Below are 12,437 nucleotides of genomic sequence, written 5' to 3' on the forward strand. Positions count from 1 at the left end.
AAATCGAATACAGTCACCTCAATAATTTACATCCCAAACCACTACTTCAAGCCCGATCTCTCCATGAGCCCACGGAAACATTTCCCATAAGCACAACTGCTTACTTCTTCCTAGATTCTCTGCCCATTTCTGGCAAGAAAAGGTACAAGAGAACGTATTATTTTTAAAACAAAGCAAAACAAAAATGGCTACTCTTATGCTCTTTGATTGGATGACAAAATAAACCTGTAAAGGAGACTCACCCCACTCCCATCCCCAGGAACTGGCCAAGCTTAGGACGAGTTGGGGAGCACTAGCCCTCCCTGAATCAGGGGTGAAGCCAGAATTAGAAGTGAGGGCCATGTCTGTGCACAGAGTCTCGAGAGATCCCACCCAGGTGACTGCAAGGGGCACCGAAATACCCTGGGTGCCCTGGCGTTCACTGAGTCATAGGTGTGTACGCACGTGGAAGCACACATGAAGGCTCGTCATACATACAGGGTGAGAAAAGCAGGTTTGTAAGGACCTCTGTGCTCAAGTGTGTTTGAGTGTAGCAAGTAGACTACCGGAACATGTAAATAATGAAAGCCAGATTATACCCAAGAGCCCAGAACTGTGACTCTCTTCCAAGTTAATAAAGCTACTGTGATTACCACACCGCTTGTCTTTTTCCATATGAGCTGTAAACCTACTTTTGCCCACCCTTCTAGACACACTCTAATTAGCTAGCTGTTTATTCTTTAATATACAATAAAAGCATTGAATGTCAACCTAATCAAATTGGCTGACAGAACACGTTTACCTTTGACCTCAGTCCAGTTCCTACAGTGGACTGGTTTAAAACACTGAGAGCAAGTGCACTGATAATAAAGAGAAAATAAAAGCTCTTTATCACTGCATTCAACATGTGTTCTCTAAGGTTCCTCTCTCTCCTGGCAGTACGTCCAGATGGAGAGAGAACATCGTGTCCCTGCCCAAAATAAACCGTCAGGACCGCGTCACCTTCCTGCGGCAGCTCTGTTACGGGTTCTAAATCAACTCAGACTTCTGCTCAGCAACTTCAGTTCCTTTCTCATGCTCCTTCCCCGCGAAGCACTTGGTTCCAATCAGACCACTTCCTTCCTGCCGCTTTGGTTTATATTACCAAAGCTCTTCAGTCCTTTTCACCACCCCGTATGCTTGCTGCACAACTCCCACTTTTAAAAGCACATTCTCGGAGACTCCCGAAGAGAAGTCAGGCTCGGCTAAAAGTCTTCAGTAATGAAACTGGCCCTCGAATGTTCTAGATGAAACTGGGGAGAGACAAGCTTGTCTCCGGGGGTTTTCACTTCTCTTCTGCACCCCTTCCCTTCCGAAGAGCACAAGCCTGCTTTTCTGCGGAACCAAGCATCCTCCATCCCTTCGCACACCCGCCAACCCCGGCAAGTGTAATAACGGGGCCAATAAATCATAGCTGGTGTAGACTAAGGTGACTAGAAGTCCCGCTTTTGGCAGGGCAGTCCCGATTTTTAACAATTTGTCCCGCGTCTCTGGCATTTTAAAAAAACGCCGCGGGAAAAATTGTTAAAAATCAGGACTGTCCCGCCAAAAGCGGGACCTCTGGTCATCTTAGTGTAGACCTCCTTCCAGAAAGGAGCTCACACAGCAGGCCTGACTGCTTTTCTTAGAAAGACCTGCTCACAAAGTGGGCTCTTGGCTGGGCGTTTGGGAGCTTGAATCCGGGGAGGGTTCCCATCATTAACGAAGAGTGGTCACTGCTCCTAAATTGTATAAACAATATGGTTTATGCCGAACACCTGCTTTCCTTCTGAGCGTCTGGAATTTGAGCAGCTGCCCAATACCCTCGAAAAAGCCCTGGGCCCCAAGTCCTCAATGAGCTTCCGGTTGGCAGCACTTCACAGGTGCTGCAGCGACGCGTGGTGAGGGGGCGTTTACGCACATCCTGTGTGACTCCACTGGAGGCCTCTGGCAGCTCCTGCCTGGTTTTCCCCGGACCTCACCCTTTGCCCCTTTCTCTTTGCTGATTTTGCTTTGTATCCTCTCACTGCAGCAAATTACAACCATGAGCACAACTAGAATCGATTTTTGTTATTCATGGAAGGTGTGTTTTAAAGGTCTCCATGACAGTGAATTAGCAAACACTGCATCACTGTTCCTAAAGGATATATATATATACATATGTGTGTGTACATTTTATTTGTATATACCGTGTTTCCCCGAAAATAAGACATCCTCCAAAAATAAGACCTACTTACAGGTTTCCTTCTGAGTGAAATATAAGGCATCCCCCGAAAATAAGGCCCCCCCCCCTACGTTAAACGTGAAAGATTTGGTCCACTGATTCTGAAAGAAATGGAGTCACAAAAAATTCACCAGGAAATTCAGGAATTGGATTGTTATGATGATGTTCCAGAAGATGATGACATGATTGTCATTGAATAAATGAGTAAATTCTTGATACTGTAGGATTCACAGTTTGTCTGGTTTGTGTTGACAACTCCCGTACTACCGTACCGTATACAGATAATAAATTTCCTTTATTTTCATTTAACAAATAAATGTGTACCATATTCTTCTTCATGGAAAAATAAGACATCCCCTGAAAATAAGACCTAGCACATCTTTGGGAGCAAAAATTAATATAAGACACTGTCTTATTTTCGGGGAAACAGGGTAGCTACGTGTGTGTGTGTGTGTGTGTGTATCTACATATATATAACATATGCACTATATCTTAAATCCTAAAAACAACTCATTGTGGTAGATTATATATTTTTTTTTATTTTTCAAGTGGAAAAACAAGGTTCAGGAGTGTTACTTTGGCTTGCTTGAGACCGCCCCCTAACAGGAGCCAGAACTGGGATTCAAACCCCATCTGACCAGCCTCCATCCTTAGGTCATCTCTGGGTGAGCGCAAGAATGAAAAGGCAGAGCACTGCCTTACTTGACCTTGGCTCGGAATGTGTGCAATGGATCACTCAAAATTTTCACCTCTGCACACACGCCCGTGAATAACTGCTGAAACACTGCAGGAATTGGTTTGGGGTTGTGAATTTCAGTGAGTAGCAAGTATAGACTGAGTTCTAAGAGTCCTTCCAGCAAATCAGCAAACGTGGGGGTGGCCTTGGGGACCCCTGACATAGCCGCCAAGTAGAACCCCAGGTCTCCCTTTCCTGCAAAAACACCAAGGAGGAGGAACAGTATTATCCTTGGGCCCAAGTGGCCGGAGGTTGAGCTTCCAGTGACAAGAGGTTGACCTGCTCTCTGCAGCGGTGATCACTGTGGCCTTTCCTCAGAGATGCCCTTTGGTCTCATCCTGGCCTTTTTGTCCTCCATTCTCCAGTTCAGCTGCCACAGCTGGCACGAAAGCCTCCCTCTTGGAAGCCAAATAGGAGCTGCGGTGAGCCCCAGGGGAAGGAGGCCTGATGAGTCAGTAGGCTGCTGTCCTGGACCTGAGGATAAATGCTCTTTTCCTTGACAACTGTTTCCACAGCTTTTCCTCTGGAAAATCCTTGCCTCCCTCTCATTAGATCGCCTCTCAGCGTGGCCAGGGTGAAGACGAAGGCCTAGGCCTAGGAGGAGGGGATAGAGCAGGCACCAGCCTAGAAGGGAGAACTAAGTCCTGTGGATCTAACCCAACTCACCATCAGTCACAGCCAGCGGCGAAGCCAGGTGACAAATGCTGTGCATGTGTCTGAATACCGTTCCTGTGCCCTCGCTGGTTTGGCTCAATGGACAGAGTGTTGGCCTGCGGACTGAAGGGTCCCAGGTTGGATTCCAGTCAAGGGCACATGCCTGGGTTGCGGGCTCAGTCCCCAGTAGGGGGCGTGCAAGAGGCAGCCAATCAATGATTCTCTCTCATCATTGATGTTTCCATCTCTTTCTCCCTTCCTCTCTCTGAAATTAAATACATACATACATACATACATACATAAATATCATTCTGCAGACTCAGCAAATGCAAAGGATATGGGTTCCTCATGTGCCCAGAGATTTGGGCAGCCCCACTGATGCAATGAAACCTCAGGAAAGCTCTTCAACACTGAGGTCTGGGAGCCTCTAGGCTGGAGGACTCACTGATGTGCTCTGGGAGGGTGACTTACATGGAGAAGGCACACCCACCTCAACACCCCTCCTGTCTACTCTACCGTTTGGCTTTCCTGAGGTGTATCCTTTACAACAAAATAAATATAGCATTGTCCTGCATTCTGTGAGTCGTTCTCGTAAATTACTAAAACACTGGGAACCCAGTGTTTGCAGCCAGCAGGCAGAAGAGATTGGGGACGCCAAGACTTGCAGCCGGCATCGGAAGGGACAGCAGTCTTTTGGGATTGAGCCCTTAAACCTGTGGAATCTGACATTAACTCCAGGTAAATAGTGTCACAATTGAATTAAATGACTGGTGTCCGAAAATTGTTGGGATGACACAACTGCTCTTGCTTCTTTCTCTCTCTCTCTCTCAGTCTCCTCTCACCTCCACCACCTCAGCCCCCTCCCCCGCCCCAGCAGCCCCATTACTATAAACCAGTCCCTCCCTATGGATGAATAATGAATGTTCTGATGACCGATTTTATATTCACCACATACTTAATACCATTAAGTGCATGGAAAATAATCACCTTGCATAGCTCTGTCTTATCTTTAGGCAGATTCATCTCTAAACACATCAGATGATAACTTGCAGGTATTACTCAAACCACAAAACCCTAGAAAACAAGACTAATTACAAACTTGTTTAATTGAAGCTTCCAGAACACGTTTCAGCAAAACAACTTCTATAGATACCAATGACCTCATAAAAAATATAAACCCACTTTGAGCTCAAGACAGTAGCGTAAGCCTACAGAGCTGCCCCCTTCCGTCCCGAGACACAGTGAGATGCCAATAACGATGTTTGTGAAAGAATGAACCTGTGGCGGCACTGAAAACACGGAGTGCTCTCAGTAAATAGGTCAGCATAAAGTCTTTCTTTAAAAAATGAAGATAATCGGGACTGTATTGACAAACAAAAATCAAAACAAAGATAGAGACAGGGGTTCTATTTTTCCAAGAACCTGGAGAGTCTCCCAGCTTGGAGTCCACTGTGACGGAGCCAAAATGGTCCACAATATGGTTGCCGGGCAGGAATCGGGGCAGTGGAGGGAGAGTCATGCACAGAGCAGCTGAGCCAGTGGCCCTCACCCCTGCCCTGTCTGTGGGCCTGGTCTACAGGAACTGGGACGAAACCAGCTCTGTGACATCCCCCAAGGGGGCCCGGATTGTGAGAGGGCAGTTCTCAGGTGATGCACCCCGGAATCAGGCTCTCTCTTCTCTATGGTGTGTCACCTGAGAACCCAGCTGCCAAGTCTCCACAGCACAGCAGCTCCTGTGTTGAGCGTCTGTCCCCTGGTGGCCAGTGAACATCACAGCTATCAGTCGGAGTGTCTACCCCCTGCTGGTTATTGTGCGTCATAGCTACTGGTCAGTCGGTTGGATGATTGCTTAGACTTTTATATATATAGATTATTGGATTATTTTCCATACAAGCCACGGCAAACCTCCCTTTGCCCATCCCTGTATGTCATCTAATATTTCCATGTGTTTGGAAAAGGGAATGGTGGGAATAAATAGAGTTAATAATAAAAAAATACATTTAGTGCACACTGTCCTAAGAGCTTCATGTATTAACTCATTGCACCTTCATAACAACACTATAAAATAGGCACTAAAGTCCCCATGTTAGAGACAAGAAAGTTAGGACAGAGAAAGAGGAAGTGACTTGTTCAAGGTCTCAAGGTCACATGGCTAATATGTATCAGAGGCAGTTACCCCTTACCTGCTAACTACCCCTGTGATATTCATTTGTGCTGTTCAACCAATATTGTTGGTGCTCCTCCCCCCACAACAAGATGCATGAGTATGTTTATACCTCCTAGAATCATCACTGGCGGGGGCACAGGATTACCTCTGACCAGTGAGTTGTAAATGAAATTGGCACATCCCTTCTGGGCCAGAGCATATAACTGCAGGAACAAGACCCTCCAGAGCTCTCTTGCTCTCTGGCACAGTGACCAGCAATGTTTGAAATGGCGGCTATTCTGTCAGCCAGGGATCTTAAGTAGCTATGCCCATCACTGACCCAACCTGAGTTAGTTTTTCATTCTTGCTGTAAACACACTCATCACAAGTCTGCCGTGAGCTAACACCAGGTGTCAGCAGGGCTGCATTCCTTTCTGGAGGCTCTAGGGGAGAATTAAATCTCCTTGCCTTTTCCAGCTCCGAAAGGCTGCTGGCATTCCTTGGCTTGTGGCCGCCTCTACCATCTTCAATGCCAGCAACAGTAGATGGAGCCCTTCTCACATTACATTACTCTGAGCTCTAACTTCTACCTCCGTCTTCCACTTTTAAGGGCCTCTGTGGTTACACTGGACCTACCCAGATAATCCATAATAATTGTCCTAAGGTCAGCTGATTTAGCAACCTTAATTCCATTGGTGACCTGATGCACCTTGGCCATGCAACCTAACATATTCACAGGTTCTAATATGTAGACAACCTTTTTTGGGGGACGGGGTATGTGTGCTCTTCTGCCTACCACAGTACTTTATACCAATCACATCAGCTCTTCTGGGGTGAGGCCCAAGCATCAATACTGTCTATAGGTCCCCAGATAATTTCAATGTGCTGACAAGTTTGAGAACCACTGCCCTTGTGGAGTATGGAGAGAATACACTTAGTCCTCTACTTTCATATTGCCTCTCCAATGTGTTTGCATGACAGATATAAACCCCACACATGCACAGAAGAACATCGCACAGTTACATACCCACGCATCTGCCATCCTAGTCGCAGTTGCAGTCGGAGACTCTGTTCATCACATTTTAACCCCATCCTCTTCGTTTCCTCCCTGCCTCCCAGTCCTCATCTTCCTTCTAGCCCCAGATGTGCGCATGTGTACATAGACAAACATGAGGTATTTTTCCATTCGCTGCCAAAATAAGCTATTTTCCCCGCAGTGGCCTCCCAGAGAGACAGAGTTACGCTGGTGGTTTTCCAACATGCACATTTGCTCCTCAGAAATGGGGCAGAGTCAGCCATTTTCTTTCAGAGGAACCGAGAGGCTCTGAGGATAAAAATTATATCCCTGCTCGCACTATAATCAGCCGCTTTTGTATCTGTAGGTGTTGAGAACAGGGCTGCGGCCCCCACCGGACTGTTCCTGTGATCTGAGTGTGCACCGAGGAATCTGGACAGCGGAGAAGGACACCGCTTTTGCTGTAAATCTCTCTATTTGATTTACTGACCTACTGAATTATCCTCTTGGTTTTCATTAAATGAGAGAAACAATAGGGTAAGATAAAGGCCAACCAGGCCATTTTGGAATCAAGTATTACTAACAAAATGCATTGTACTTAGAACATAACCACAAAGCTGAAGGGTGAAATTACCATCAATTTAGAAATTCAGTTCCAATCTCCTCACACAGAATTAAAAAGGGCCTGACCAACTCCAGGGATTATCCTGTTCATATGTCAGCGACCAAGCCTAAGGAGGGCCAGGGTGAGCAGTTTAGTGGCAAGGGGGAGGGGAGACCGAAGTGTGCAGTGGACCTGGGGCTGGTCGCTGGTGAAGGTGCGGTCGGCAGGAGAGAGCAGCGGAGGCCAAACCAAGGTTGCCTCATACAACAGAGTTTAGTGCTTCAGTTCAAGGAGAACAGCCGGGAGGCTGGGCCCAGTGGGCTCCCTCCATCAGACTTCCCAGACACTGGTCATAATGAAGAACTGTGGTGCTGGTTTACTAGAAATGGCCTTCAAGTTCATGCTCAGGAGGACAGAGTCTTTTGAAAGGAACACAAACAAGAAAATAAACGGGACTGAACCGACTGAAGTAGGTGTTGCTGAGACCTAATTCTGGCATTGGCCAAACCTTCAAGCAGGGTTGGGGAACCTCAGGTCCTCGGGCCGTATAAGGCCCAAGAAATCACTTGGTCTGGCCCTGCCAAGGTATTAGGGGTGAGTTAATTAAATGTCTGACCAAATACAGCAGGCTAATCTTTAAGTTGATAATTTTGTATGGCCCATGAATGATGTTATAAATGTCCACATGGCCTTTGGCAGAAAAAAAGGTTCCCCACCCCTGCTAAAGTCAGCACCACAAAGAGCCACAGGCAAAGTTCTGGTGGGTAAAACAGCTGCTTCACCAGTCTCTGCCAGTGTGTGCCAGTCCCCATCATTCTTTTTGAGGCTCAAATATCCCAAATTCGGCCAATCCTCTTTATACATCTTTGCGCCTTTCCTTTCCTGAAAGAAACCAAGGTGATAAGGAAGACCACTGTCTCAAAAGCATCAATACTGGGTTTGAGGAGACAAGTGTGTCCTTCGAAAGAACTACTATGCTCCCTGAATGACCAAATGATCAGAGATTTCATATACTTACCAGTGAACTACTGTTATTAAGGTGTGTTAGAGCCCGTCAGCTGAATTTTTATGCTGAAAGGTTAGGAAGGTAATGTGATAGGCTGAATAATAAGTATATACCCTCATCCTGATCCCTGAAATCTGTGAATGTTACCTTATATGGCAAAGGGACTCTGTAGGTGTGTTAATAAGGATAAAAAAAAAGGGGGAAGGATTAAGATATAAAATTGCCAGCTACAAAAATAGTCACAGGAATGTAAGGTACAACATAGGGAATACAGTCAATAATACTGAAGTAACTGTGTATGGTATCAGGTGGGTACTAGACTTATCAGGGTGGTCCCTTCGTAAGCTATATAAATAACTAATCCCTACGTTGACCTCCTGAAACTAATAGAATATTGTATGTCAACTGTAATTGAAAAAAATTAATTATTAATTAATTAATTAAAGATAGGAGATTATCCTGGATTATGTGGACGGGCCCTAAATGTAAGCACATGTCCTGATAAAAGGGAGGCAGAGAGGAATTTGACACAGAAGACAATGTGACAATTGAAGCAAGATGTGTGGTGCTGGCTTCAGAGATGAAGGAAGGGGCCACGAGCAGAGGGATCCAGGGAAGGCAGCTCTAGAAGCTAGGAAAGGCCAAGAGCTGACTTCTCCGCAGGGCCTGGGAAGGGACCCGTCAGTCCAGTGAAACTCATTTCAGACTTCTGATCTCCAGGACTGGAAGGGAGTAAGTATGGGTTGTTTTAAGCCACTAAGTTTGTGATAATTTGTTAGAACAGCAATAGGAAACTAACTCAGGTCTGGCCTGGGCTTTGGGAGTTTTAAAAGCTCCCCGGGTGATTCTAATATGCAGCCAAGCGCAATAACTATTGAACCAGAGTTACTAGAGGAGAGACTAGATAAGGACATGCTGGCGTGGTTGCTTATGTGGGGAAAATGTATGGGAAGTCAGCAAGTCACCTCGCCCAAGAATGAACCATCAATCCTTAACCATCTACCCACAGATTACTACACAGCGGCCTATCCAAGCACGTCATAGGATGGGCATGCCTCCCCGGGGTGGTGTCCCTTCGAGTCTGACCCACTGCAGATGCTCAATTTCCTTGGGATAAAGAACAGCTACACATATGGTAGGCAGACTTTGTACAGAGCTAACTTTCTTACCTACTCCACCTTTCACGGAAGGAACGGGCCAATGGCTACATTATATGCAAATACATGACTCAGCACTTTCACATGAACACTATCAGGAAAAGGACTAAACTGTCTTCCTCTCTGGGCTTAAACTACGAAAAACCACTATTAGGATTGAACAGATGGAGAGTTTTTCGTTTGCTTTCGTAATCTATATACTTAGGGTAGGCTATAGGTGGAAATCATCTATATGTTATTTATTTGGGAACAAAGTAACTCATTCTCCATAGAGATCCAGAAAAGCACCCCTTGTACAATTTTGCCAGGGGCAGCCCTCCCTCCAGAACGAGCATTTGCCTGCTCCTGGGGCTTCCTCATACCATGGGGCATGGTAAGTTTACCAAAAAGCCATTCCATCATGAGCCTCCATAGTACTGTCACCAACAGCCAAAACACACTACCTCTTACTTCTTACTTTTCTCTCCCTACTTTATCTTCTCCAGAGAGGAAGCTAGTGAAGTAGAAAAGGCAGTCACATGAGAATCCGAAGACCTGTTTGGAATTTTAGTTCCATCCCGTGTAAGCGATGTCATGTTAGGAGTCCCTCAGCCACTCTGAGCTCTGTCTCTAACAAACAGATACCGTTGCCTTCACAGTGTTGATGAAATAAAACAACACAGGTGAAACTGCTTGGCACACAGTAAGAACTTCATGAGGCTCAGCTTTCACACATCACCCTATGCCGAAGCTTCTCACGTCTCCTTCCGCCATCTTCTCATGAGCTCTGGCCTTGTATCTCCCACCGTCTCCTCCATGCTCCGGCTCGGATCTCTTACAGGCATCCCCAACTGGGCATGTCTAAACTGGATTTATGATCTGCACTCACACACCAGGACCCTCCAATTGCCCTGACCGTGTCCATCCGTTAACGTGCCCTCAGGCCCCTCCCCCATCCTCTCTTCTCCATCCCCACTGCTCACCTCCCATTCGGGCTCAGAGCCTCGCGGCTCACACCTCAAGCACAGGAGCCTGTAGGGTGACAGCTCCGTCTCTTCCAGGTCAGCCTGCTTGTGGACTGCAAATGAGTCTCTCTTCAGACAGATTCACCACCTCAAGCCCTGAAGAAAGATCCCCAAGCACTTTCTTGCCCTGCAGCCGGTATCTGTGATGGATGGAAGGGGAGCCACTCCGCCGGACGGCAGAGGACAGTCTTCCCTGTGCCTGCAGTCAGCATGCAAGGCACTGAGCAACGTCACTACGTTACGCATGGAGGAAAGCTCTCAGAAAAAATGGATCGTAAAACAAAGTATTTTTTTAAAAGCAATTCCAGAGAACTGGACATTGTTTATCAAATTTCTTGACATAGTATTTAGTAACTACAATCTAAATCTGCCACAAACCACACTCAATTGCATTCAATATAATAATCCACCTTAGTAAGTAAACCACTGTCATGTGTTTTGTAATGTTACAATCAGTTAACAAATATGCAAGCCTTCAGTATTTATACTAAGTAGCAAATGCGGTCAATCGCAGAGATGTTCTTACCATTTTGTTCCTCCAGCTCATTCCCAATCTCTTGCCCCATTTGCTTTTGGCGACTTATGATAGAAGAAAGGGCCTCGAGACCTGCATCCTGTTCTGAAAGAAAAAGTGAAACACTCAACTAAGAACCAGAGGAAACCATTGAAAGTCCAGAAATATGCCCGTGGGCATAACACAACTCAATATATGATAAAAGTAACCTTTTAAGTCATTAGGAAAAGGAGAGAGAAAACAGGTAACATTTTTGGAACAAAATGAAGAAAAAAAATTAAGTATCTACTTCATACCTTAAACTAAAATGATTTCCTGAGGAATTAAAATTTTAAATATTAAAAATGAACATAAGATTTGATTACATAAACATTTAAACTTTCGAATATTTGATACATAAAGAGAATGTGCAAATCAATAAGAAAGACTTATTCTTCTAAGTTTTAAAATGGGCAAAGGATATAAATAAGAAATGAAAATGAAAAAGAATGCGAGCACACAGGGTTAACTAAGTGTGAAGAACTAGAAGCTCCCAGGTACTGTGTCATGGGAGGACAGTTGACATACCTTTCTGGAGAGAAAATTGTGCCTACCTTTTTATCTGTCAGCCCTGTGTTTAGAAATGTATGTAAGAAAGCATCAGACCGCATGCAAGATGTACATCCAATGACATGCCTTGATACATAGCTCCCTGTGCTAGCTATCAATGTATTACCTCTCAGCTCCAAGTTGACCCCCTTTTGACTGCTCTGTGAAAATGGACCTGGGCCCTTTAAATATTTTTCCCTTGGCCATCTCTGTCAGTAAGAAGGGACTACAGAGACATCCTGGGAGGAAAGGTTTGCTTCCTGCCTCCAGCCTGCTCTCTCGCCAGGCTCCCACAGCCTCCCAGCTTCTCCAGTGTCCTCCAGCACACAGAGGCCAGCAGCACCCCAAGGTCAGCAGGGCACCCCCTGGGCAGTTTTAACCGAGTGCCTCCACTTAGACACTTCCCCATGAATGGTATCCTTGGCATCCTAGAGGGCAGATTCCAGCAGGTTCCACAGTCTGGCTGCAAACCACAGGGACCTCTCTGAAATCATTACTCTAATGTCCTATTATCCTATCTAATGAAAGAGTGATATGCAAATTGACCATCACTCCAAGACATAAGATGGCCACCCCCATGTGGTCAAAGATCCTGCCCCCACGTGGACACAAAATGCCACCACAAGATGGCCTACAGGGGAGGGCAATTGTGGGCAGTTAGGGGTGACCAGGCCAGCAGAGGTCAGTTGGGGGTGACCAGGCTAACAAGGGAGGGCAGTTATGAGAGGGGGGGAAGAGGGACCCAGGCCTGCAGGGGAGGTCATTTGGAGGGATCAGGCCTGCAGGGGAGGG

At 46.0% G+C, this 12,437-nt stretch overlaps 1 protein-coding gene across 4 annotated transcripts in view; it reads right to left on the minus strand.

Annotated features, from left to right (window-relative positions):
• STX8 (syntaxin 8) overlaps positions 1-12,437 on the minus strand; it is a 222,288-nt gene that overhangs the window by 156,400 nt on the left and 53,451 nt on the right. For all 4 annotated transcript variants that reach the window (XM_084863951.1, XM_084863954.1, XM_084863953.1 and 1 more), the window contains one exon: positions 11,070-11,162. In XM_084863951.1, the coding sequence (XP_084720077.1) occupies positions 11,070-11,162 (93 nt within the window). The remainder of the gene's footprint in view (positions 1-11,069; positions 11,163-12,437) is intronic.

Source organism: Pipistrellus hanaki, assembly GCF_964339955.1.
Source record: "Pipistrellus hanaki genome assembly, chromosome: 16".
Lineage (NCBI taxonomy): Eukaryota > Metazoa > Chordata > Mammalia > Chiroptera > Vespertilionidae > Pipistrellus > Pipistrellus hanaki.